The sequence below is a fragment of the Xiphophorus hellerii genome, chromosome 2, assembly GCF_003331165.1.
Source record: "Xiphophorus hellerii strain 12219 chromosome 2, Xiphophorus_hellerii-4.1, whole genome shotgun sequence".
Taxonomy (NCBI): domain Eukaryota; kingdom Metazoa; phylum Chordata; class Actinopteri; order Cyprinodontiformes; family Poeciliidae; genus Xiphophorus; species Xiphophorus hellerii.
The window spans coordinates 3,127,534-3,150,051 of NC_045673.1; the positions used below are offsets into that span (position 1 = coordinate 3,127,534).

Genomic DNA, 22,518 nt, shown 5'->3' on the forward strand with positions numbered 1-22,518 from the left:
GAACACAAAGTCGCATTTTCCTGAACTAAATCAGAACTACATGTTTTTCTCCTCAGGTTTGACCTTTAGACCGGAGCCAGAAACCAGCAGGATCTTGTCAGATTCATAATAAATAACTTTCTTTGCATATGCAGCAGTGCAGACATTAGGATGCAGCCCTGACACAATGAAATTAAAATGTCTGTGAAGAAAACAATGATTCAAACTTCTGATGAGGTTATTGTGCAAGCACAGATGTCCAGACGGTGCTATGACACCAGCATTATACTAATCATAATCTCTCCCTCCTTCTTTCACTGAGTGTGAGCACCTGGATGTCATCATCTATCACTGAGCATCTGTCTGCCTCCACGGTTCAACACACAAACTCCTCCTCCACCATCACTCTCAGCTTCAGCCTGTGGTTTTATGCGAGCTTGTTGAATTTATATTCCGCCCTAGAAGTTGTTCTCAGCCAGCCTCTACCTTGTGTACATCACCTGACTGCCCATCTGACCCTCTATGTGCCTGCACACATGATCCCCACCAGCTCAGCAACACTTCAGCTCATGTGGTTTGTTTTCAGATCTGAAAAATGGGTTAAATGTTTGGCTTACTTACTGGAATCTAAGCTACACACATTGACTACCCTGTTATAGCAACTGCTTGGAAAAAACACAGTTACACACAGAAATACTCCTATGAGTGTACATTTTGCATTCATGAGTATTCTAAGAAAATCTTTGGCAAAACTAAACCCTTTCAATTAACTGGCTTTTGTATAAGAAGACATTTAAATGAATACAATAACTGCTAAGTCCAACAGTCTTTTCAATAACTCAGTGTTTGACTTAAAAACAAGAAAAGCTTTCCTAGTAAGCTTTTTATATTTACAGCATCTCGTTGATTTGTAATGTGTGCTTCACTAAAGAAAAGAAAGATATGATTTTTAAAATGCTGCTTTGCTATGAAAATATTGATTTGTTTCCAGTTTCACACACAGAACCTCCATGGATGAAGCTAAGCTTTTGTTCAATTCCAAACAAATATATGTGGTACATAATAAAGCATTTTGTATTATAATAGGAAGTAATAGGATGACCAAAGTTGAAAACATATGATGTGACATAAAGTTCATTGAAGACATGAAAATGAGTAACATTTTATGGCAATAAATAGACAATTAGATGTAGCAATGCTTCTTATTTTAAAGAGACAAACTCTTTCTGCTTAAAGTTTACGGGCACCATTTGCAAACGTCAGGATATCAGAAGAGGAAGTTCAGACGCTCAGTTTTGCTCAATCCCTGGAGGTTTCTGTGGGTGAGAACATTACACAACATAAGAAACATTCGAGACTTTAGCTGTACGTATTTCCTACAGTGACAGTATATCTTTATTAGGTGTTACAGAGACAGCAGTCCCCTGAAGATCTTCTCTTTGGGTGAAATGCTGGAAAGTTCCTCTTATTTTCCCTATTTGAAGTGGAACGGGTGAGCCACCTAGTGGTGGGATGGAGTCACTGCACCACCACACCCTAGATAGATAGATAGATAGATAGATAGATAGATAGATAGATAGATAGATAGATAGATAGATAGATAGATAGATAGATAGATAGATAGATAGATAGATAGATAGATAGATAGATAGATAGATAGATAGATAGATAGATAGATAGATAGATAGATAGATAGATAGATAGATAGATAGATAGATAGATAGATAGATAGAAAGAAAAAAAAACCTGGTGGCAAGATCAAATACTTGACATAAGAAATATTTAGTGATGAAAATGTGTGTTTAATTTGCCTCTTTTCTTCGTAAATGACCCTGGAGAACACTTTGATCCATCCTGATCGTGGAGATCAGGCCTGAGATCTCCTCAGAAATCTGTTGGAAGCGCCACTAAAAAGACAGTCATGGTGTTTCAGAAAACAATAACATCCATCAGCTCCTTCTGTTGCTGTGTTCTGGTGTGTTACTGAATTTAGCGTCATGTTACCGTTAGTATTCTGGGGCTCTAACATTCATCTCTTCATGCAGAAACATCACAGCAAAAGATTATTGCAACTGAAACACAAATTATGAAACCAATAATACCAACAGCTTATTACTAATTGACTCCAATGATTTTGCTTCAAATTCAAAATGTTTAGTAACTTTTTTTTATTACTCTGTTTTCAGTTATTATGTTAAACATGCAATAAAACCTTAACACTTTTTTGCGTGTTTCTATTCTTTTTGAAAGATTTAATCATCAAATTCAGATTTCTCATTAATATGTAGTAGTATTCCCAGATCAGTTCTTCTCTCCCTGTTGTTTGCAGTTAATCCCAGTTTGTTGTCTTCAGTTTCTCCACTTGCTTTTTGGGCCACAGGTCCAACATTTCAGGGGTTTGATCTTCTTCTTTATTGGTTTTCTTAGACAAAAGTGGCTTCTTTTTTGGTCTTCCTTCCTAAAATGTCTCTTTCCTGAAGCACTTTCTCTGCAGCTGAACCTCCAGAAAACCGTCCTTTGGCTGCAGTTTCCTGTACGTCGGGCTGTCTGGATGGACAGCCCGACGTATGGAAAATGGAAAATGGAAAATGTCTTGATGCTTTTCCTTGAAGATAACTGTTAACGCACAAAAACAATAATTTCAGCCCACCTGCATCTTCAGCAGGAATTAATCTGCTGATCTGCGATTTCTGCAAGTTTCTTTTACTACTTTATCATTTACTGCTGACATATTTAGTCTTTATTTACAGACTAAAGGTAGTCCATATTATTTAAAAATAACCAAATAAGATAAATCATTAAGTGTGAAAGACCATCACAAAACAAACAATATTTTTTGGATGTACTCCAAGGAAGTGAGCTGTTCATGTTGGTCAAATCTACAGTAATGATTATTTGTGAAATAAGTAAATATTAAAATTGTTGCAATTAATAATATACGTCTGATCACTCTGCAAAAATATTTTAAATCAATATAAACTACTGATACAGTACAGTCTAACATCACTCCCAAAACTTTTATTCAATAAAATAGAACATGAACTATAATGTAAAATTTGTTAATTTGAATGATTTTTGTCATGGATTAAATCAAAATGGGAAATAGAATAAAACAGACTTTTTTGATCTCCATTGGGATGTTCCTTATTTGTTCACAAACTACTCCATCCAAAATGTTAAATATTGTTAAATACAACATAACTATAAAAACAACATTTATAAAAAATAAATAAATGAGCTAACTATTTTCTATGAAAACAATTTCTATGAAAAATGTTAAGAATAAAGTGATTGATTTAAAAAAAAATCACTTTAAATTTGAGCACTTATTTATTTTGCAGCATTTGATTTGGGATGAAATTAAAGTGCTGCAGTGCAAGTCAAAGATTTTTTTTTATTGATAAAACAGGTAAAGTCCATAAAAGCACAAAAGAACAGAAAGTCTTGTAAAAAGGAAAGTTTGAGTCTGTTTCTGTGGATCCATTTCAAGGAAGATTGAAAACCAGCATGTTCTGCGTTGTTCCAGTAGAGGGCACCAAAACAAATCGTTCTTTAATTTCTTTATACATAATTTATGCCTCTTCTAAATAAGAGTGAAAATCATCGCCTACACTCCAGAGCGAAGACAGATAAACCTGCTTATCATCTCAGCTACTTGTGGCACCATGTTTGTTATTTTCTGCTGAGGAGGAGTCCTCTGCAGGTCCTGCAGACGTCTCCTCTGCAGACAGACAAACAGCCAGTCAGACAGACAGACTGGCTGACCGTAACTCTATAACTCTATACTGGACCCTGCGCCGTTCCAAATTTGTCTTTCAGCCACGGGATCCCGTCGTCTGACCAGGAATAAACACACACACATGCACGCTGAAGCATCTGCACGCCTCCATACTGTACATCAGTGTGTGTAGATGTGTGTCTGTGTGAAGAGGGTCGCAGTGACCATGATGGGATGTTCAGGCTGATTCTCAGTCACTGATGTAAGCAGACAGTCAGAGCAGCGTCTCAGTGAACAAAGTGTGCAGGTCATTTCATTAAAAGAAGCAGCTGGCTTCATGATGGGATCATCAGAGTCCCACCCTAAATAAAATGAATCACATGGAGATGAGAACAAAAAACTCAAACAGAATGCATTTGCTACTTTTCTGGTTCAGTTTCCAGACTCTGTCTTTTATAGAGAAGCTGACAGTTCAGAAAGTTGCAAACGGCTCATTTCTGTGACAGAACTTTGTTAAAATGGAGGCGACGCCATCCAGCAGCAGGTCGGATGAGGAGGAACTTTGTTCTTCTCAAACATCAAGCAGATGGCAAACGCTGGAGTCAGCTTTGTGTTGCTGTGGCATCACAAGCTTCTCTCCGCTTCTGCCTTATTGCTGCATTTTAAATATTTATTAGGCTGCAGCAGCATCTTCTCACTCAGTGAACAAAGAAGATTTTTGTTCTGTTAGGATGCTTGAATAACAATGAGAAACAAGAAAAGAAACAAAACCAGGTGATGTGGAGGATTTCAGACATTGTTATTTTGTTTCGACCTAAACATTAGGTTTCATGGATACATTTAATTTATTCAGTTATAACTAATGGTCTGAATCAGGCTGATGGGGCAGTTAGGGTCAAATCTCAGTCTGAGACTTTCTTTATGGAGCTGGCATGTTCTCAGGTTTGTTCATCCCAAAAAACAAACCTGAGCAGGATTACTATTGCAACAACACAATATAAGCAGGGTAAAACTAACCTGTCTCATGTTAGCTCACGTTCCCTATTAGTGGGTGAACAATCCAACGCTTGGTGAATTCTGCTTGACAATGATAGGAAGAGCCGACATCAAAGGATCAAAAACTGACGTCGCTATGAACGCTTTGCCGCCACGAGCCAGTTATCCCTGTGGTAACTTTTCTGACACCTCCTGCTTAAAACCCAAAAAGTCAGAAGGATCGTGAGGCCCCGCTTTCACGGTCTGTATTCATACTGAAAATCAAGACCAAGCGAGCTTTTGCCCTTCTGTTTTTTATTTTAGATTAAAAAAAAAACAGCTATACAAAATGATTTGATGCAACAACAGTTACTGACTATAGGGCAGATATGATCTGATTTAGTGCAACAAGACAAACAGAAAATATACCAAGCAACTAATCCTATAAATGTTATAAACTTAAAGGGGACACATTATGCAAAATTTACATTTTGCACGTTTTGCACTTCTATTTGGGTTTCTGCTGCTTCTAAAAACAGGCCAAGCATTTAAAAAAGAAAAAAAAACACCCAGCTGATTTTTGGCAGAAAATTAATGTTTTTTGGTGTCGCATTTTCTGTTACCTAGCAACCCCAGCAGCGAAGCCCTGCCCATTACCTAGCAACCCAGGCAGAGTTCCAGCACATTTAGACAACTAGTCTTACCACTATATGCGCTGTGCAATGGCTGCTGGAAAACACAAGTGTTTTGTTGTTGACTTACCATCCAGATACCACTTCCTGCATTCTTGTTAGTTGTGTAGGAGGCCCTACTTCTGCTTTTCAAAGACGTACGGCTGTATAATTGCACATTTGAGACCCCAATACAACTCAGTCAAAATAGGCAGAACTGAGCAGATTAAAATCTCATCATGTTAAAGTGATTTTGTGCAAAAATGTACTGAACATGTTTTGCATATAGACCTATCCTAACCTGTTCTAGGAAATATAATAAGTCATCTTTAAAAACAGAAATTGATTTGGTACCAATATTTTACCAATCCTTAAAATATACATCAGTTAGTCTGTTCTAACCATGCAAGGTAAGAACAGACAACCAATGAAAAGATTTTTTGAACAATAGAAAATCACAGTGAGTTTTATTTACTTATAGACTCCAGATTCTCAGATTTAATGCAGTTGGCTAAAGGTTTGAAGATTATATAGATTATATATTAAGTTAATTGGTTTATTACATCAGATTCAATTTAATTCAATTCACCTTCTTAATAGCCCTAATTCACAAGACATAATCTCGATGCACTTTAAAAAAGTCAGTTCCATTAAATCTTACATACATTGCAATCAACCCTACTTATCAAACAGTGCAGTCAAGTTCAGTTTCTTATTCAAAATGGTTGAAAAGAGTTTTCAATACCCAGTAGATTACATCGAGTCTTTGTCTTTGTTCATTGACATAAAAAAATCAACCCAGGATATTTTGATTAAGCTATTATTATTATTCCTATATAAATCTAAATCTTTCATTGTTACCAGGAAACAATTTTAGGGCAATTCTTCAATTACAGTGAATCTTGATTGGAATTTTGTGCTCTATAGCAAAGAAACGTGCTAAAACTAAGTCAAAAATACATTTTCTCTAAACCAACTGGAGCTTAAAGCTGGATCTTCGTCACAGATAGTCGAGGAGTCTGAATGTTTCACTCAGAGGAGACGATGATCCGACACTCTTACCGTGAAGTCATTCTTTATTAATGTCATTTCACTGAAATCAACTCTGACGCTCCGCCTCTGCTGACGAGGCATTCACTATTTGGTTACAGTAAATTTAGAAGAACAGAAAAAGTTAACAGACCATCAAAATTGAGATCCTCAGTTAGCAAATTAATTTTAAGACATGAAAATAAAGGATGTTTCAACACTTGTTTTAATACAAATTGGAATCAGTATGAGACAAATATGACATTCTTTGTAACTAAAATTAGATTCAGATCTGTTTTGAATTATAAACATTTAAATGATTTATATAACAGTATGAGCACTAGATGAGACATGTTTTAGGGTTTGAAGAGATTTTTATGCAATAAATCAGAACATTGTCCAACCTAAACAGAAAAACATGGCAACGTTTTACACTGTAGTACCAGATTAGCCTGCTTAATGCTATGTAGAAAAAAAATAGCAAAAAGTGAATGGAAGAAGCTAAAAGTCTCACTTTTCTATAGTTAATCAGATTAAATTTTAGTCATGGCACAACAGTCCAATTCAATACATTATGATATTATTGAAAAGTGCATTTATTTTACAAACTTTATCACTAAGTGAAACATATTTAATAAATTCATTACACACACAGATTTTATTTCTGTCAATTATCATGAATTTCCGCTTTCAGATAATGAAAATATGAAGTTTAAAATTAGAATGTTACATCAGACCAATGACATTATTTTCAAAAAAAGAAATGTGAGCTTAATGAAAAGTATGTAAGTATTTTTGCCATTCAGCATTATAAGTTTAATTTAATTTGACTGTTTTATAAATAGTTGAAATGTATGCAGTTCAATAAAACTAATATAGTTTTATAGTGTATTTGTTGTATTTTGTGGCTTACTAAATTAAAATGAAACAAAGTACAGAAGTCTCAAAGCAGCCTGACATATAAATCAATGTGAAGTGAGTTACGCTTTGCTCAACTAAACACAGAACATGAAGGAGAAAACTTTCCAGGCCGAGTCCACTGTCCTGTAATGATTCAACTGTCAGAACTTTTTTCCATGGCAACCACAGACTTTCTGATTAATTAATGAAACCTTTTACAACATCAGCTACCGTTTTTAATCACCACCGACTCTCCAACCAGAACACACACACACACACACACACCCATGCACACATATGGCAGTAAAAAAGCGAGTTCTGTGTGAGGGAGGGAGTATTCTCCAGGCTATCTGAATGGTTGAGCTTTTGGCAGAAATCAATGACACGGGCGTCATAAAAGGAGCGTTTCTTTCCATAAAAAGGTTTGAGAGCATATGCTGTTGCCTGGGGCCTCGTTTCTGAGCGTGAAAAGTCATCACTAAAACATTCAGCACAGAAGCACCGCAACTAGGCCAAAAGTTTTAGAGCCCCGCTAATTCTGCCACAGTTAAAATTAGAAGAAACCCTCAAACTCTCAAACCTCCACGCAGTTAGAGCTTCATCAGAAGTTCTCCTCTTTGATCCGAACGCACGTTTCTCTGATCTCCCAGCACACACAGAGGCAGACAGCCCGACAAACACCTTCAAAACAAACAACACAACATGTCACGACAAAGAAACGCAGCACCAGAATGTTAACACACACTTTGAAAGCCTGCTGGCTCATGTTCATGGTTTAATAAAGATTTCTGAGAGAGATTAAGAAACAAAAAAATGTCTGGGAGTCTCACAGTCACTTTTACTCTGAGTGATGGAAACATGTTTTTATCTGTCTGCTTACAGGATCAAACAATCATCCCTCACTGGTGTTACTGTCAGCACATCAGCAGACTGGAAAATACAGTCAAATATAACATGCATGCAGGAATGTTTAGGCTTAAATATTGATCATATTTTACCCAAATCAGCATTTTATGGTGTAAAAATGTTGAGTTTGTTCGACAGAAACTGCAGCATCTGGATCCCCTTTGAGCCCCAGTTTGGAACTTTGCTACATCTTACTGTTATGTAAAGTTGATACGATTTGAATAACATGACCAGATTATTTAAAACTTTTAAAGCAATTTTAAAAAGTCATGAATGGATCTGGAAATTAACCACAGCTGGAAGTTGAAGTCTTCTGTTTAGAGTTTTTAATGCAAGATAAAAATATGCTTTCTGAACCCATTAGTCCATTTTGTCCAGAACTACTTCCACATTATCCCTCAGCCACTGTGTCAGCTTGCTTCTCCTGAAAGTAAATCTGCTAATGGAATTTCAAAAATAATTTATGAAATTGTTCAAAATTAGAGTTTTATAATTTGCTTTATTATTTTTTTTTTTTGCAGATTTTATATTTCACCCTATTTCCAGTAACTGTGCTTCTAGATTTTTTGTATAATCTCAAGTCTTTCTCAAACTGTGGTTCACAGACCACTGTTGGTCCGCGGGCGCCCCCTAAAGGTCTGCAATGGGGCGTGAGCTCAAAGTGCGCCGGTACAGTTAGCTTACAAAAGGATTGTGTTAAAAAATAATAATGGATAAGTAGATTAAGACCAGTCACTCAAAAGAGAAGCTGAAGATACTGGAGGAAAGCAAACAACAGATCTACATGGACTCCTTGACGTGGCAACGTGATGATGCAGCCTCCATATCTGGCCTGCATGCATCCAGTTTTCTTCCAGGTGGAGCCTTGGTCATGTCTCAAAAAATTAAAGCATTTATTTCTACTGTGCAACTTTTAATTTGTGTTCTTAGATTACTCATTGAGTGATGGCTTTTTGCTTCCTTCCAGCCCGTCTAAGTACAGAACTCATTTCCTTGTGGATGATGACACTCAGGTCTTTTCCATGATGTTGCATCTATTTGAGTTGTTCCCTTACAATTCATCCACAGGTGTGCCTCTGTTTACCTTCAAGGCTTGGAAATAATCAGAAGATTTCAAAGGAATTACATAATCATCTGGGTTATCCTCATTTGTCTAAAGGAATAGTAATCTTGGATAAAGTACACTTTTTACTTTGAACAAAAACAAAACCCCAGAGATTCACTGTGAATCTTTACGATTCAGTCGTGCTGCAAGTGCTTTTTGGTTGTCTGCTGTTATGAATTTTCTTTCAATTTTCAGAGAAAAGTCAATTCAATAGTTCCAAACGTAACGATGCTCTAAAAAGTGCATTTTGAGTGTGTAATCCTGATTTATTAGCAGGAAATCTGGATCTTTGTGATTACATCTCAGCTTGTAATCACAAAGTTTGGAAACTCACTTATGACCCACAACTACAACACGACATAAAAAAGACATTTGGTGTATTTTCCGGAAGATTTTAGGATTATTACGGGATTTTTAAAATTCAAACTCAGTCCGTCTGCTTCCTCCTCTCTGTTTCACTTCACACATACGGTTCCCATAAAGTTCCTGCGGTCTGGTCGGAAGCGCGCATGCGCAGTGGCTGCAGCGTGTGGTTGTGATAGTATTGTGAATGACGAGGGGTGGAGGTGGGTGGGGGCGGTATTTTGGGTGTACAGTCACAAGAGCGACTCGGCGGAGCCAGGAAGTAGACTGTTGACGCCTTCAAGCTCCGGCAAAAGTGTCGTAATTTTCAACACTGACAGCTGCGGAGAAGGTGTCACAAAGGAAACAGGCAGAGGAACTTTGTGGCTGAAGCTGATAACAAAGAAGAAATGCTTTTGTTCTTGTTGCCTTCGGGATGTGCAACATAAATTATTCATTTTATTTATTTATCTTCGATAAAGTATTTTAAACAATTGCTGCTATGATACATGACGAATAAATGTTTAACTTTAGTTTTCCTCTTCCATGATAACCTAAAACATCTTTTAGGCGTAAAATGTATTACTTTAATTGAGGTTGACCATTAATCCTTAATTAGTCGTTTACGTGTGCGTAAAAACCATTTTTACGCACGAATCCAAACGAGAAGAGAATCACCCGGAAAGCTGCAGGTAGACCTGAGAGCGCTCGTTTGTGGCTCAAGATCAGGCGCTCGTCGAGAGACAAGAGGAAAGGAGGGAGGAGGAGGTGGAGGGGGAGCCTCAAGGCCAAAGTGAGCTTTATGTACCGCAGCGGGTCACTTTCTGTGAGCCATTTGGAGCCAGAGGCGACCCGGAGCGCGCAGGAGCCGCACCAAACTGAGGCAGACCATCAGTCCCAATCACTGAGGCCAGCAGCAAGGAGCACATTGCTCCACACAAGGAAGAGAGAGGGGAAAAAAACACAGACAAACAGACACGGAAGAGAAGTGAGAGAAAGAGAGAGAGGTTGAGTGCGGGACGGTCGGCAAAAAAAAAAACGCACTGTGGAACTTTAAAGTGTGCGGGATCAGGAGGAAACAGGCTCGAGTGGCCGCGTAGGGTCGGAGAAGATGCCGCGGGTAGTCCCGGACCAGAGGAGCAAGTTTGAGAATGAGGAGTTTTTCCGCAAGTTAAGCAGAGAGTGTGAGGTGAGTGAGACGGCGGAAATAAAGAGAAGAAAGGCTGTGAAAGCGGCGGGCAGAGCTCCGCTTCATCTCATCTGCCTTTATTTCATCTCTGCACATGCTGATTAAAGTCAGGGACAGGTATTAACTCACAGATGCTTCACAAACGGTGGTTGGATTTAGAATTTCTAAGTTAAAGATTTAATTTTTCACCTTTCTTCACTCTTATAAGTTCTTTTTTTAATTCAGTTTTCAGGTTCAGTGTTTTATTTTTTGTGCAGCTTTAACTTTTTTGTTTTATATTTTCGCTGAAAATAACAAAAACAATACCCAAGATGTATCAAAAGTTTTACATTAAATTGTACATTTTTCCCCCATAAATAAGGATTTGTGAGTTAAATTTTGTGTGTTTGGGGATTAATGTGTTGTTTCTTGTGCAGATTAAATACACTGGCTTCAGGGACCGGCCCCACGAGGAGAGGCAAGCCCGCTTCCAGAACGCCTGCAGGGACGGACGATCAGAAGTCGTGAGTCCAAAACTAGATTTATTCAATTCAGTGCAATCAAGTAAAAACGGAGCGGGATGGTACTGATTACTGAGCGCCATTTATGACACCCAGCAAAGAGGAAGGAACTCTGCATGTTTGGATTTGGAGCCTTCAGAGGCGGTGCTAGACTCAAAGTACTGGGGCGAATCAAGTCCAGGGTTTCATTTACTTGCAGTCAATAAGTTACAATATTATTAAAAAGTGGATGTGTTCCAACAACTCAATCACAAAGTGAAACACTTTATAGATACACCGGGATGTTTTCAAGTCTTTATTTATGTTAAAGCCACTAAAAACAAACATTTAAGATTCAAATATTATATGTAACCTACCTTTCTAATGAATTTATGGCCTTTATGAACATAATCTGTTTGGAGTCTTTATATACTTGAATTGAATTCTGACACGAGAGTACAACGTTGTACTTCTGATAAAGCCTGAGCCAAACAGCAGAGAGGAAAACTGATGGAAAACATGCCAGCTTTGACTCAACATCACAGTTATTCCACATAATTCAGAACTTTTACAAAGACAACCGTTCATATTCTGCTGTATAAAAAATGAATATGAACTGGGATTGCTTGCTTTTCTGAAAACATGCCATAATCCTGTCATATTTATGTTTAAAATTTGGAGATGTCAGTTGCCTGTGGAATGAAATCTGAATTTTAATTTAGAAAATATATTGCCTCAAAATACAGCCTCAAAACTGAACCTTTTCTGGATAAACAGTACAGTGTATAATTCTTTAGTTCTTGTTTATTCCATCCAAACACCTGACCTAACACTAATCTTTTCAGACTGCACCTGTGGCCGCATTTTGTTCAAATTTGATCAGGAAGTTTCTTGTAAAATGGTTCTGAGATCACAGCACGCACCGTTAAAATAACCTGTTAGAATAAAACTGATTGTTTTCATTTTGTGTAGATTTTAATCAGTGTTTCTTAGTAAAACATCAGTTTTACCACAAAAAGACACCAAACTAAATTATCTAACCTCAACAGATTATGAAGATCAATTTGCTTATCTTAAAATAAGAATTGCTGCTGTGAAAAGCTGTAGAGAAACTTAAAATGTTCCGACAAGGTGGTGAGTGCGTGTTGTTTCCCTGGCAACCACGGATGCCATTCATCGTCAAAGACCGCCTGAGGGCTAAAGAAGGCAAAGTTTGTTTTATGCTGTTGCTAAGTTGAAGCTGGATACAAACTTGAGATCTTGCTCCAGCACTGAAATATTCTCTACCACAAGTCTGACGGCTATTAGCTTTTATTAAACTTATATTATTTATAGTACAACTCATTCCTGCGCTGGGAGGATGACAGCTGGCTCAACCAACACCTTTGGTAAAATTTTAACAAAACTATTCTGGCAGCGTTTTGAGCATCCATCCACAAACTAATGTGTTAAATTATAAATTAAATGATTTTAATGGCTTGAATTTAGAAAATTTTTCAAATGGCATTGATAAGAAGCATCATAATTTGTTTTATTTGAATTTAAACAAATTTCTGTCAGAACCTTAAACCAGGAAGAAGGAGGGACACCCTCCAGCTTTAACTTCTTATCTTCATCTTCTCCTGTGCTCATCATCATCATCATCATCATCATAATAATGCAGTCAGTGGCTCATGTAAACACGTGTGATCACACACAAACATGTTGGTCCCAGTTGGGCTTTAACTGGGCCATCATTAAGCTGCCATATTTGAGATGTTGGGATGAGTGACATGATTACCTGCAGCAAAAACTCATCTTCATCAGAACCTGTTTCATAGTAGGAAAAATGTTAATGATCATTAAGTGATTTATTGAGAAAATAATGTATGCAAGATCCTCATGATGTGAAAACCTTGTGTAAAAATAATATGATGCTACAAAAACTTTTATTTTTTTTATTTAAAAGCTAATGTGGCTTTACCCTATCAAGCACTTTCTCTGCTTTATATGACCATTTTTGAAAATGTAACCTCGTAAATGTTGCATATATCTGAGACAAATCTAGTTCTTTTGTTTGAGAGTGCTTCACCAGAATATTGTTGTTGTGTTTTTTATTTTCACTTTGCAGCCAGCGGATAGCTGGTGTCGTTGCAGAGAAATATTTAGTGGCTGGAGAGACATCTGGGCTGAATCTGCCTCCACCGTTTAAAAACCACAGTTCTCTCTGGCTTCACATGAAGCCGATACGAAGAGATGGATGCTCTGCTCCGTCTGAACGTACCGCACCAGTGGAAATATTTCCCATATGCCAGAAGCTAAAGGAGAGCCATCCATCACTTTTTAAGGTCACACTTTTGAATCAGACGGAGAATAAGCAGCAGGATAATAACTAAAATTAATTACTAAACCAGTTTTACTAAACTCAAAAAATAGTTTCTGCCATAAATACCGCAAATTCATCCAAACTCTGAACAATTCTATATTTTTTAGTGCAATATCAATACATATCAAGTGCAAAATTTTTAATTAAAGATCCACTCTTTTCACTGCTGATACCGATACCAATATCTGAGGTTTAGTATCAGCCCATACCTATAAAGAAAAACATTCTTGACTTAAAATGTTTGTTTTTTTAAACACACATAAAAATATACTAAATTATAAATGTACAGATGCACAGAAATTTACAGATATGTGCAGATATTAATGTCAGATCGGTGCATCTCTATTTCCAATATCTTAAATATAACATCCCGGTTGTTTCTATTTCTTTTCACTACATTCTTATATCCATTTTTTAGGTGTTTTTTATTTGCCTCTATAATTGCTATTTTTTAAAAATTTAATTGTGCTTTCTTGTACAATAACAATAAAAGAATTATAATCCTCTAATTCTAATCATTGCCTTTCTGCTATAAATTTAATTAATTTGATACATTTTTGATTTAAAGTTTGAGATAGTTTGAAATTTTTGTTACTAGAAGTTAACCTACTGAGAGAATCTCATAGTTTATCAAATAAAATCAAAGTGTGTGTGTGGAGAGTCACCGACCTGCTGCAGGACGGGTCAGCGGGGCGTTTAAGATGGAGCGGGGGCCTTGCACCATTTTTTAGAGGGACATGATGCGTCTGCTTGTCTGTATTTATAAACCTCCAGCTGTGACATCATGCTGCAGATTTATCTATGAAGTAAACACGGCTGAGGACCATTTCTCGATATTAATTATGGCCAGACGAAAAATCTGTGAAGGATCAAATTATCTGGACAGTTGTAACCTGGGCTTTACTTACTGATTTCAAAACAATGTGATGAAAATTTTAAAGCCACCATAGATTTTTTAAATTTATTTTGAGCCAATTGAACTAGCAGTTCTGCCTGAAACTTTTGATTATCATATTTGGTCCAGATGAAAAATGTATTCGATTTAAACTGTTGGTTTCATCTCTTCAGTCAGTTATTTGTTTTATCAAGTTTTTGGTTAGATAGGATTTATTTATGTTATTTATTTACACACAAAGTATTAGCTTTGTGACAAATTATAGTTATTATTTACAATGTCACCTATAAACTAACTCGATGCTGTTACATTACTAGGAAGTGAATTTTATTATTATCATTATTTGACAGCAGCTGCAATGATATAGTTGAGATAAGCAACTCTATAATTTATCTTTTAAAGAGGTTTTCTAAGGTTAACAAGTCAAGACAAAATAAACAAATTAAGAACGATGCAAACAAAAATGTTCTAATAAACCTCACCCAAAAATATCTTTTACTGGAATCTTTTAGTTTAGTTTTTTTTTTTTTAATCCTTTTTTGAGTTTTTAAATCCTACAGAGACTCAACTTCTCAACAAATCACTAAGCTTATAAATCCAGATATAAATCTCAACATGTGGATTCCATATATTATCATCTGTGTTTTAGCACATTTTAACCTCCAGAACACACAGCTAACTGCTGCTGTTCAGTAAATGTGGTAAAGTAACTGTGACTGCAGCAGGCGAGTCATAATGACTAATGTTCCACTTAATGTTCAGGTACTGTAACAGCAACAGTAACGTACAGATCTGCTCCTCTGGAATATTCTTCACTATATTCAAAGATGTACAACAACAATAATAATGACAATAAAAATAAACGTCCAGAAAACAAAACAAAGCTCTGCATCTCAAACGCAAATTCTTTCCATCAACTTTTAGATGTTTTTTACTTCACCACGTCTGACTCAAACTGTTAGCTCGTTAGCATGGCTCTGAATGCTAAGGAGGCAATTTAGCAACTTGAATCAAACTGTACATAGTGTTAATAAAACACTTGAATAGAAATACAGAAGGAAAACATGATTCATAACTTAAAATGAAAACATTCGAAACACATAGATTAAACATACAATTGCTGTTAAATATTGTAAAAATATCAAATAGTAAAATCTAAAATAGCATCAGTTCAACGGCTCCTGCTGTGTAAATAAGCAGTAACATATTTACTGGCATTTTTTACTGGCTAATTTCTCCCAGTGAAATATTTGGAGCAGTTAAACAGTAAAGAGCAAAGAAAACATTCTGGAAATATGGGATCCATAAAGTTACAAAATTATCCACTCCAGATTTAGGCTTAAAGTCATTTTTAATTTTCCAAAAAGATTTTTTCCTGATTGGAAGAAATATTGACGTTAAGTCCTGACTTGGATGTGAAAGAAAATGAGAAAGATTTTTCTCTGGTTTAATGAAAAGGCTAAACATGCCATCTTTAGATAAAATAAAATCGTTTTTCAAAACTGATAGTCTTTTTAAGTGATTTTTTTTCCATCTTTTGAAAGATGCTTTTCCTCATTCGGTGGTTGAATGAATGTTGTTTTATCCAAATCTGCCAGGGCTCAGATTTAGAAGCAGATTTTTTAATCAATAAAATTAAAACTGTGATTTTTATTAATATTTTAAGCCTATTTTTATTATGTATTGAGTAAGTCACATGTTACTTAAACATTAGCATTCAGAACATATAATTGTAACAATGTTCAGCTTTTTGTTGCTGATTAACAACAGATTGTAGAAGTAAAGTTACTCTATAACAAGCTATTTTAGCTTTTTCTTTAGCTTTACTGATTTTCCCAGAATTTTCTTCCTAAACAAAATGGTTGCTCATAGTTACCACATCAAATATCACATCCTACAAAAAGATATTTTACTTCCAAACATAAATCAAAAAGCAGTAAGGTGGAGTTTTGGGACTCTAAGCTAGAAAGAGAAACCAAGTCATACAGTCATTGTCAGTGTAAATCAGCTAATTCAAAAATAGCATAATAATTACTTATTGATTCTTTTTCCATCCCAATGAGATCCCCTCAAGATTCACTGTGGTTTTTTATATTGATATTACGAGAAGTTATACAGCAAGTTTTAATATTTAACAATGTCTTAAAACCAGGATAAGGATTAATAAGAAAATGAGCAGAAATTGGGTTGAAGGTAAACAAAATGTTGTGTTGACATGAAAATTGTTTACTACATGTTCATAATTACATTGTAAACCACCGCAGGTATCTCATTGGCAGCATAAATATATAACTCTCCAAATGGTATAGCTTAAATATAAACAAAATTGATTTTATTTATAGCGGTGTAAGTAAGAATTATGGGATAAAATTGCATGCAAATAAAATTTCCAGCTATATTAGAGTATTTCAATACTAAACATACTTTTCATTAAGCCCACATTTCTGCATTAAAAAGTATTTTTTTATTTGTTTGTTATAATATAATCGTAAATTAGCTTTAATCTTCATAATTATCAGAAATATAAAATTTGAAACACGTTACACTGTAACGTGTTTCGGTTTGTTAAGGAGTTACTGAAATAAATGAACTATTCACTCATTCTAATATGAAGAATATGACTGGATATTTTCCCCCCCAAGTAGAAAAAAAATCAGCATAAAGCATTCCTAATAAATGTGAAATTGGTTTGCTGTATTTGCAGGTTTGTGTTTTAAATAGTTTTCCTCCTACAGACACATACAGGAAGAGTTGAGTGTCGGGACTCGCAGCACGGCTCTAAGCGTTCAGGATTGATTTGATAAATTGAACAATAATTTGAACTAAATTATCTTCAGCTCAGCTCATTAGAGATGAGTCGCTTTCTAAACTATTATTGATTTCCATGATTCTGTGCTCACTCCCTCCTGCTGCCCTTCTTTTATTTCATTTCCTTTCCTCTCTTCGTCTTTTTCTTTCCATTTCCTCTTTCTGTTCCTATTCACTCTTCCTCAGATCCAGCTTGCTTTATTTTCCAACCTTCGTCCTGCTTCATTTCATCCCCTTTATTTTTATTCCCTTCATTTTCCCTCCATCTTTCCTCTCTCTTTCCTGGCTCTCTGCTCCGTCTCATTCTTGCCAGCAGTAGTAGGCAGCAAATTAGAATCAGATGGTTGTAATCCAATACTTCAAATCCAGCAGAAATGATGACTCGGGCGTTCTTTGAGTTCGAACCCTTTAATTTCTTCTCATCTGTTCGGTGTTGTTCTGTCCTTCCTCTGTTTTATTCACTTTTCCCTTCTCATCCTCTCAGTCTTCCACATTTGACAGGGTGCATAATTCATATGCTTCCATCTTCAGTCCCATCTCTAAAGCCCTTAGTATCGATCCGTCTCAGCAACATATATCACACGCAAAGACAAAAGACATACAGACACAGCGAGACCGAGAAAAACTCAAATTCTCTAATTGGATTTTCTGCTTCCCTGTAATTTATCGCTTCATGACTGCCGGACAGAAATGCATTCTGTTGCTTTTTTCATTTCGTTTGTGTTACTGTGCATCTGGACAGAGATGCATCTCGTTATGGCGCAAAGCCATTTTAAAGAAATGAAAGGAATGGCGAAAGCTGCTGTATGATTTGATTATATGTTTGTATGTATGAGTGTTGTTGAGGAACGAAAGCAACCGTTTCATTTTGTGAGCAGTCAGAGTCACGACTGGACACGTTGCTTTGTTCTAAACAACACACCGCCTTTCAAAAGTATTCATACTCATTTTTATGGAAGAGGATTAAAACCACTTAAATAAAAATAATCATAATTCTCACTTTTTTCTCAAAATTCTATTTCTGTGTCAATCCATGTCAAAATCCAAATAGAGAATCAAACTTTTGTAGGTGCATCTTATCCATACTGAATGCTTGTCCCAGATTTATTTGGGATAATAAAGACTGCATTTACATGATGGTACATGAAAAAAAAATTATTCTGAGAATAAAATTCTGACTTTATTCTGATCAGATTAAAATCTTAATCTTAATTGTTATCATATTATTATGATAATTAAAAAGATCCTAAAAACACTATTATTTAGCAGATAGAGTGGCTGCGACTGGATGGCTCAGTAATGCCACAAACATTCACATTTGAAATCAGGTTCTTCCAGATGCCATTCACTAAAGAAGCATTATTTATGTCACTAAACTTCACACAGTAACTGTATTTAATCATATTTTTTAATTTACTGGTATTTAGTGATGCTCTTGTGAAACAGAGGACAAAATAGTAATGGTAATAGTAAAGTACGGTAATATACTTTTTTATTGTATTTTGATTTATTGAACAATAAATCAAAATTCTTGTCATGGTAAATTTTTCAAAATAATTGATAAACAATACACGCCCTACTTTAAAGCATTTCCAGATCAGTCATGAGTTATTATTTCTAGAGGAATCCCAAATGTGAGGAATCATTCCAGTGGGAAATGCCTAAAATATTTCCCAAACAAAGTTTCCAGAATGAATCCTTTCACCAGGCCCACAATTTAAAGTTCCTCGTCCTAAAAATCCCACAGGATATCAGATTTAAGATTTCTGGGTCCATCCTGATATCGTCCTCTCTCTGTCTGCAGGCCTTCGTGGCAACAGGAACAAACCTCTCCCTGCAGTTTTTTCCAGCCAATCTCCATGGCGACCAGAGGCAGGTGCCATCACGGGAATACGTCGACTTCGAAAGAGAGACAGGAAAGGTAGGATGAGTGAAACAACAAAACAACTCCCTCTGCTCGGTTCAGATCGACCTTCATGTCAAACTTTCTCACATTGGAATATGTTTTCTACAGTTTGCAAACTTTTGCAAACTCTGGATTTGAAGCATTATGTGATCTCAGTTTGTCAAATTCTGATGTCACAGTTGCCACACTGCAAAAACAGAAAATCTTACCAAGTATTTTTGGTTTAATTTCTAGTGCAATTTTCTCAGTACACTTGAAATACAACAAAACTAACTTTCAAGTAACTTTTCAGCAAGGAATAGCAGCTTGTTTTAAGGCAATAATTCCTTAAAAATTATGAAAAGGTAACTAGTACCATTGGCAGATTTTTTACAATTATAACAAGACATTTTCCCCATATTATATAGTAGGGAAACTAGTACCTTGTCATCAATATTAAGCAATTATAGACTCTAGGCAAGCTTCTAAAGCTTGCTGAAAAAATGACTTGTAAGCTAGTTTTGTCTTATTTCCAATCTACTAAGATATTTGGACTAGAAACTAGACAAAAATAATTACAATTTTGTGTTTTACAGTGTACTTATGTAAGTACACTGCTTTTTGAAGTTGCTAAAACAAAAAGCATTCTTTTCTGTGAGCAACTTTGCTTTCACTTCCTGTTTTCAAAGACCATTTTGAGAAATGAAAATGTCACAAATTGTCCGAACAAGCAGTACTTTGTAAAAGTTTTAGACCATCTCCTAATCTCTATAATATTTACTTTCTAAGGCGCCACATTTTCTTGGAGTTTTAATGGTTTTCAAAGGTTCTTCAGACTTTCTGACACCCTGTCAGTCTTTTTAAGTCCAATCTTTGGACTTGACAGTGACAGCAGGGTTGTGGGTTGGTTGTCCAGCAGTTAGTGGGTGAAAGGTTGTGTTTGTCTTGGAGAAGTCGTCAGTCCATCACAGACTCAACACAAGAAACACACAATCGTTCACATCAAAACCAATGCAGAAATCTCAATACACCTAACAAGCATATTTTTGAATGTTGAGGGCAAAACTGGAGAAAATCAGTGCATAGACAGAGAGAGCATGAAAAATCCCCTTTTAGGGATTCAAATCTGATCTTCTGGGCTTCACGTTGTGTGCACTGCAAAGATGTTAAATCGTAGTTTCTGGTGCAAATATCTCAGTACACTTGAAATAAGACAAAACTAACTTGCAAGTAACTTTTCAGCAAGATATAAAAGCTTGTTGTAACTCAATAATTACTTAATATTGATGAAAAAGTACTAAATCCACTTATTGCTAGAACTTTTTCATCAGTATTGAGGAATTATTCACTTGAACCTAGCTCCTATATTTTGCTGAAAAGTTGCTTCCAAGTTAGTTTTGTCTTAATTCAAATGTACTAAGATATTTACAGTAGAAACTAGACCAAAAATACGTAATAAGGTTTTGTGTTTTTGCAGTGAGTCACAAAAAAAGAAGTGTCAGCTTAAAATACTTTCTCCAACAGATAAACAGAATCTGAAATTCATTTAGTGAAGGAATAGAAATAAATCTAGAACAGGACTTGATGCATCAATCTTCTTCAGATTAGCTACGCTGTGCCAAGTTTCCAGCTCACAGTGCTTTGGGAGTCACCTTGTTGGCACTGCTGTCGCATTTTCTGTCGGACTGTTGCAATGGAGATTTTTAATAGTTTCAAATTAAATTAAGAAGAAGAGCTCTCAAAATTAATTTAAAAGATTACAAAGAAGTCCAGTCTAACTGGAAACAAAACATAAAGATGACTGAAGATTTTGGACTTCACTACACATCCTTTCTGTCATGTTGAATAAGAACGGTTCAGGCTCTTTGTGGTCTGCATCGTGTTTTGGACACATGAGACTTTATAGGGTTATTTATGTGGTTCCTCCTGATTTCAGACCCAGATCACACCTCACAAACTCAATAAAAGCCTCACTGCAAAAACACAAACTCTTTTCAAGTATTTCTGGTCATGTTTCTAGTGCCAATATCTTAGTAGACTTGAAATAAGACAAAACTAACTTGCAAACAACTTTTCAGCAAGATTACAGGTGCAGCATGTAAGTTTTATGAAAAGGATATATGTTACGTTTTCTTACACCCTCGGCCCTAATGGGGTCAGGGGGGTGCTGGTGCTTATCTCCAGTGAACGTTTCAGGCGAGAGGGAGGGTCATCCTTGTTTTTTATATATTTGTTAAAACTATTATGTTGTGACAACGTAATATCAATATAGACAGGTAATCTGTGAAAAAATTGAGCTCCTCTGCCTTCTCCCAGTGCTCCCAGTACTAACTGCAGAAATACACCACTCAGTCAGAAAAAAAGAAAGAAATTGAGCAGCGTACACAAGGTTGATTGACAGCACTAAGACCTTCCTCCTAATTCTGATTGGTTGTTTTTGACTGGAAGCTGTGCATTTCTTCAGACAGCAAAAGTAGCACAAGCTCCTACATCTTTCTGAAAAGTCCTTGTAAATTAGTTTTATCTTTATTCAGATGTACTAAGATATTTGCACTAGAAATTAAAGCAAAAATACTTAGTAAGATTTTGCTTCTGCAGCTGCACTCACTAAAGCTTGTTTAAGATCAAACTTGAGCAACATAAAGGTTTGTCAGGGTGACGCCCTCTGTTCAGTAGATCAGTGATGTTGCGTTCATTTGCATGGTAATTGTCTCCCCCAGAGTGTGTGTGTGTGGCGGGTGTGTGGGTGTGGGTGTGTGTGTGTGTGAATGCGCCACGTCCACGGACACTGGCCAGCTGAAATGAATGCCAACTGGCGGCTCATTAAAAATTCATTCTGAGGAATCGATGGACCTCCATGGCCTGAGGCTGACTGACTAATCTCAAACTGTTAATTATTTAATACCAGTGTGTGTGTGAGTGTGTAGGGGTGTGTGCTGGGCATTGCTGGTGTTTACCGGTGTCAGACAAAAAGCAGAAAGAATGTGTTTGAAGGCGGTTTGTTTTTGTCACGTTAACACTGCTCACAGATGCATAAAGTTTTAATGAGGCCAGGAGACGTCAATACCAAGACATTTACGGCGCCTTCTGTTGAAGTAGACTAAAGTTTCTGCTTCTCTTACTCACACTAACTTCCACCTTCAATAAATGTACTCAGAGTTGCATCCATTTCCATCTTTTTTTATTATTATTGTTCATATTCCACTTTACAAAAGCGACAATGTGGATTCCTGAAAGCAAAGATCCGCTCGGTGGGTGGGGTTGGGGTGGGC

General features: G+C 36.2%; 1 protein-coding gene across 5 annotated transcripts in view; it reads left to right on the forward strand.

Moving 5' to 3' along the window:
• The first annotated feature begins 10,003 nt into the window (after positions 1-10,003).
• Positions 10,004-22,518, forward strand: part of cbfb (core-binding factor subunit beta) — a 42,795-nt gene continuing 30,280 nt past the window's right edge. For 2 of the 5 annotated variants that reach the window (XM_032580570.1, XM_032580571.1), the window contains exons 1-3: positions 10,007-10,814; positions 11,231-11,317; positions 19,166-19,282. In XM_032580570.1, coding sequence (XP_032436461.1) covers positions 10,737-10,814; positions 11,231-11,317; positions 19,166-19,282 — 282 coding nt within the window. In that variant the 5' untranslated portion in view covers positions 10,007-10,736. Of the gene's footprint in view, positions 10,815-11,230; positions 11,318-19,165; positions 19,283-22,518 lie in introns of all 5 variants that reach the window. The other 3 variants (XM_032580568.1, XM_032580567.1, XM_032580569.1) reach the window with 3 other exon arrangements.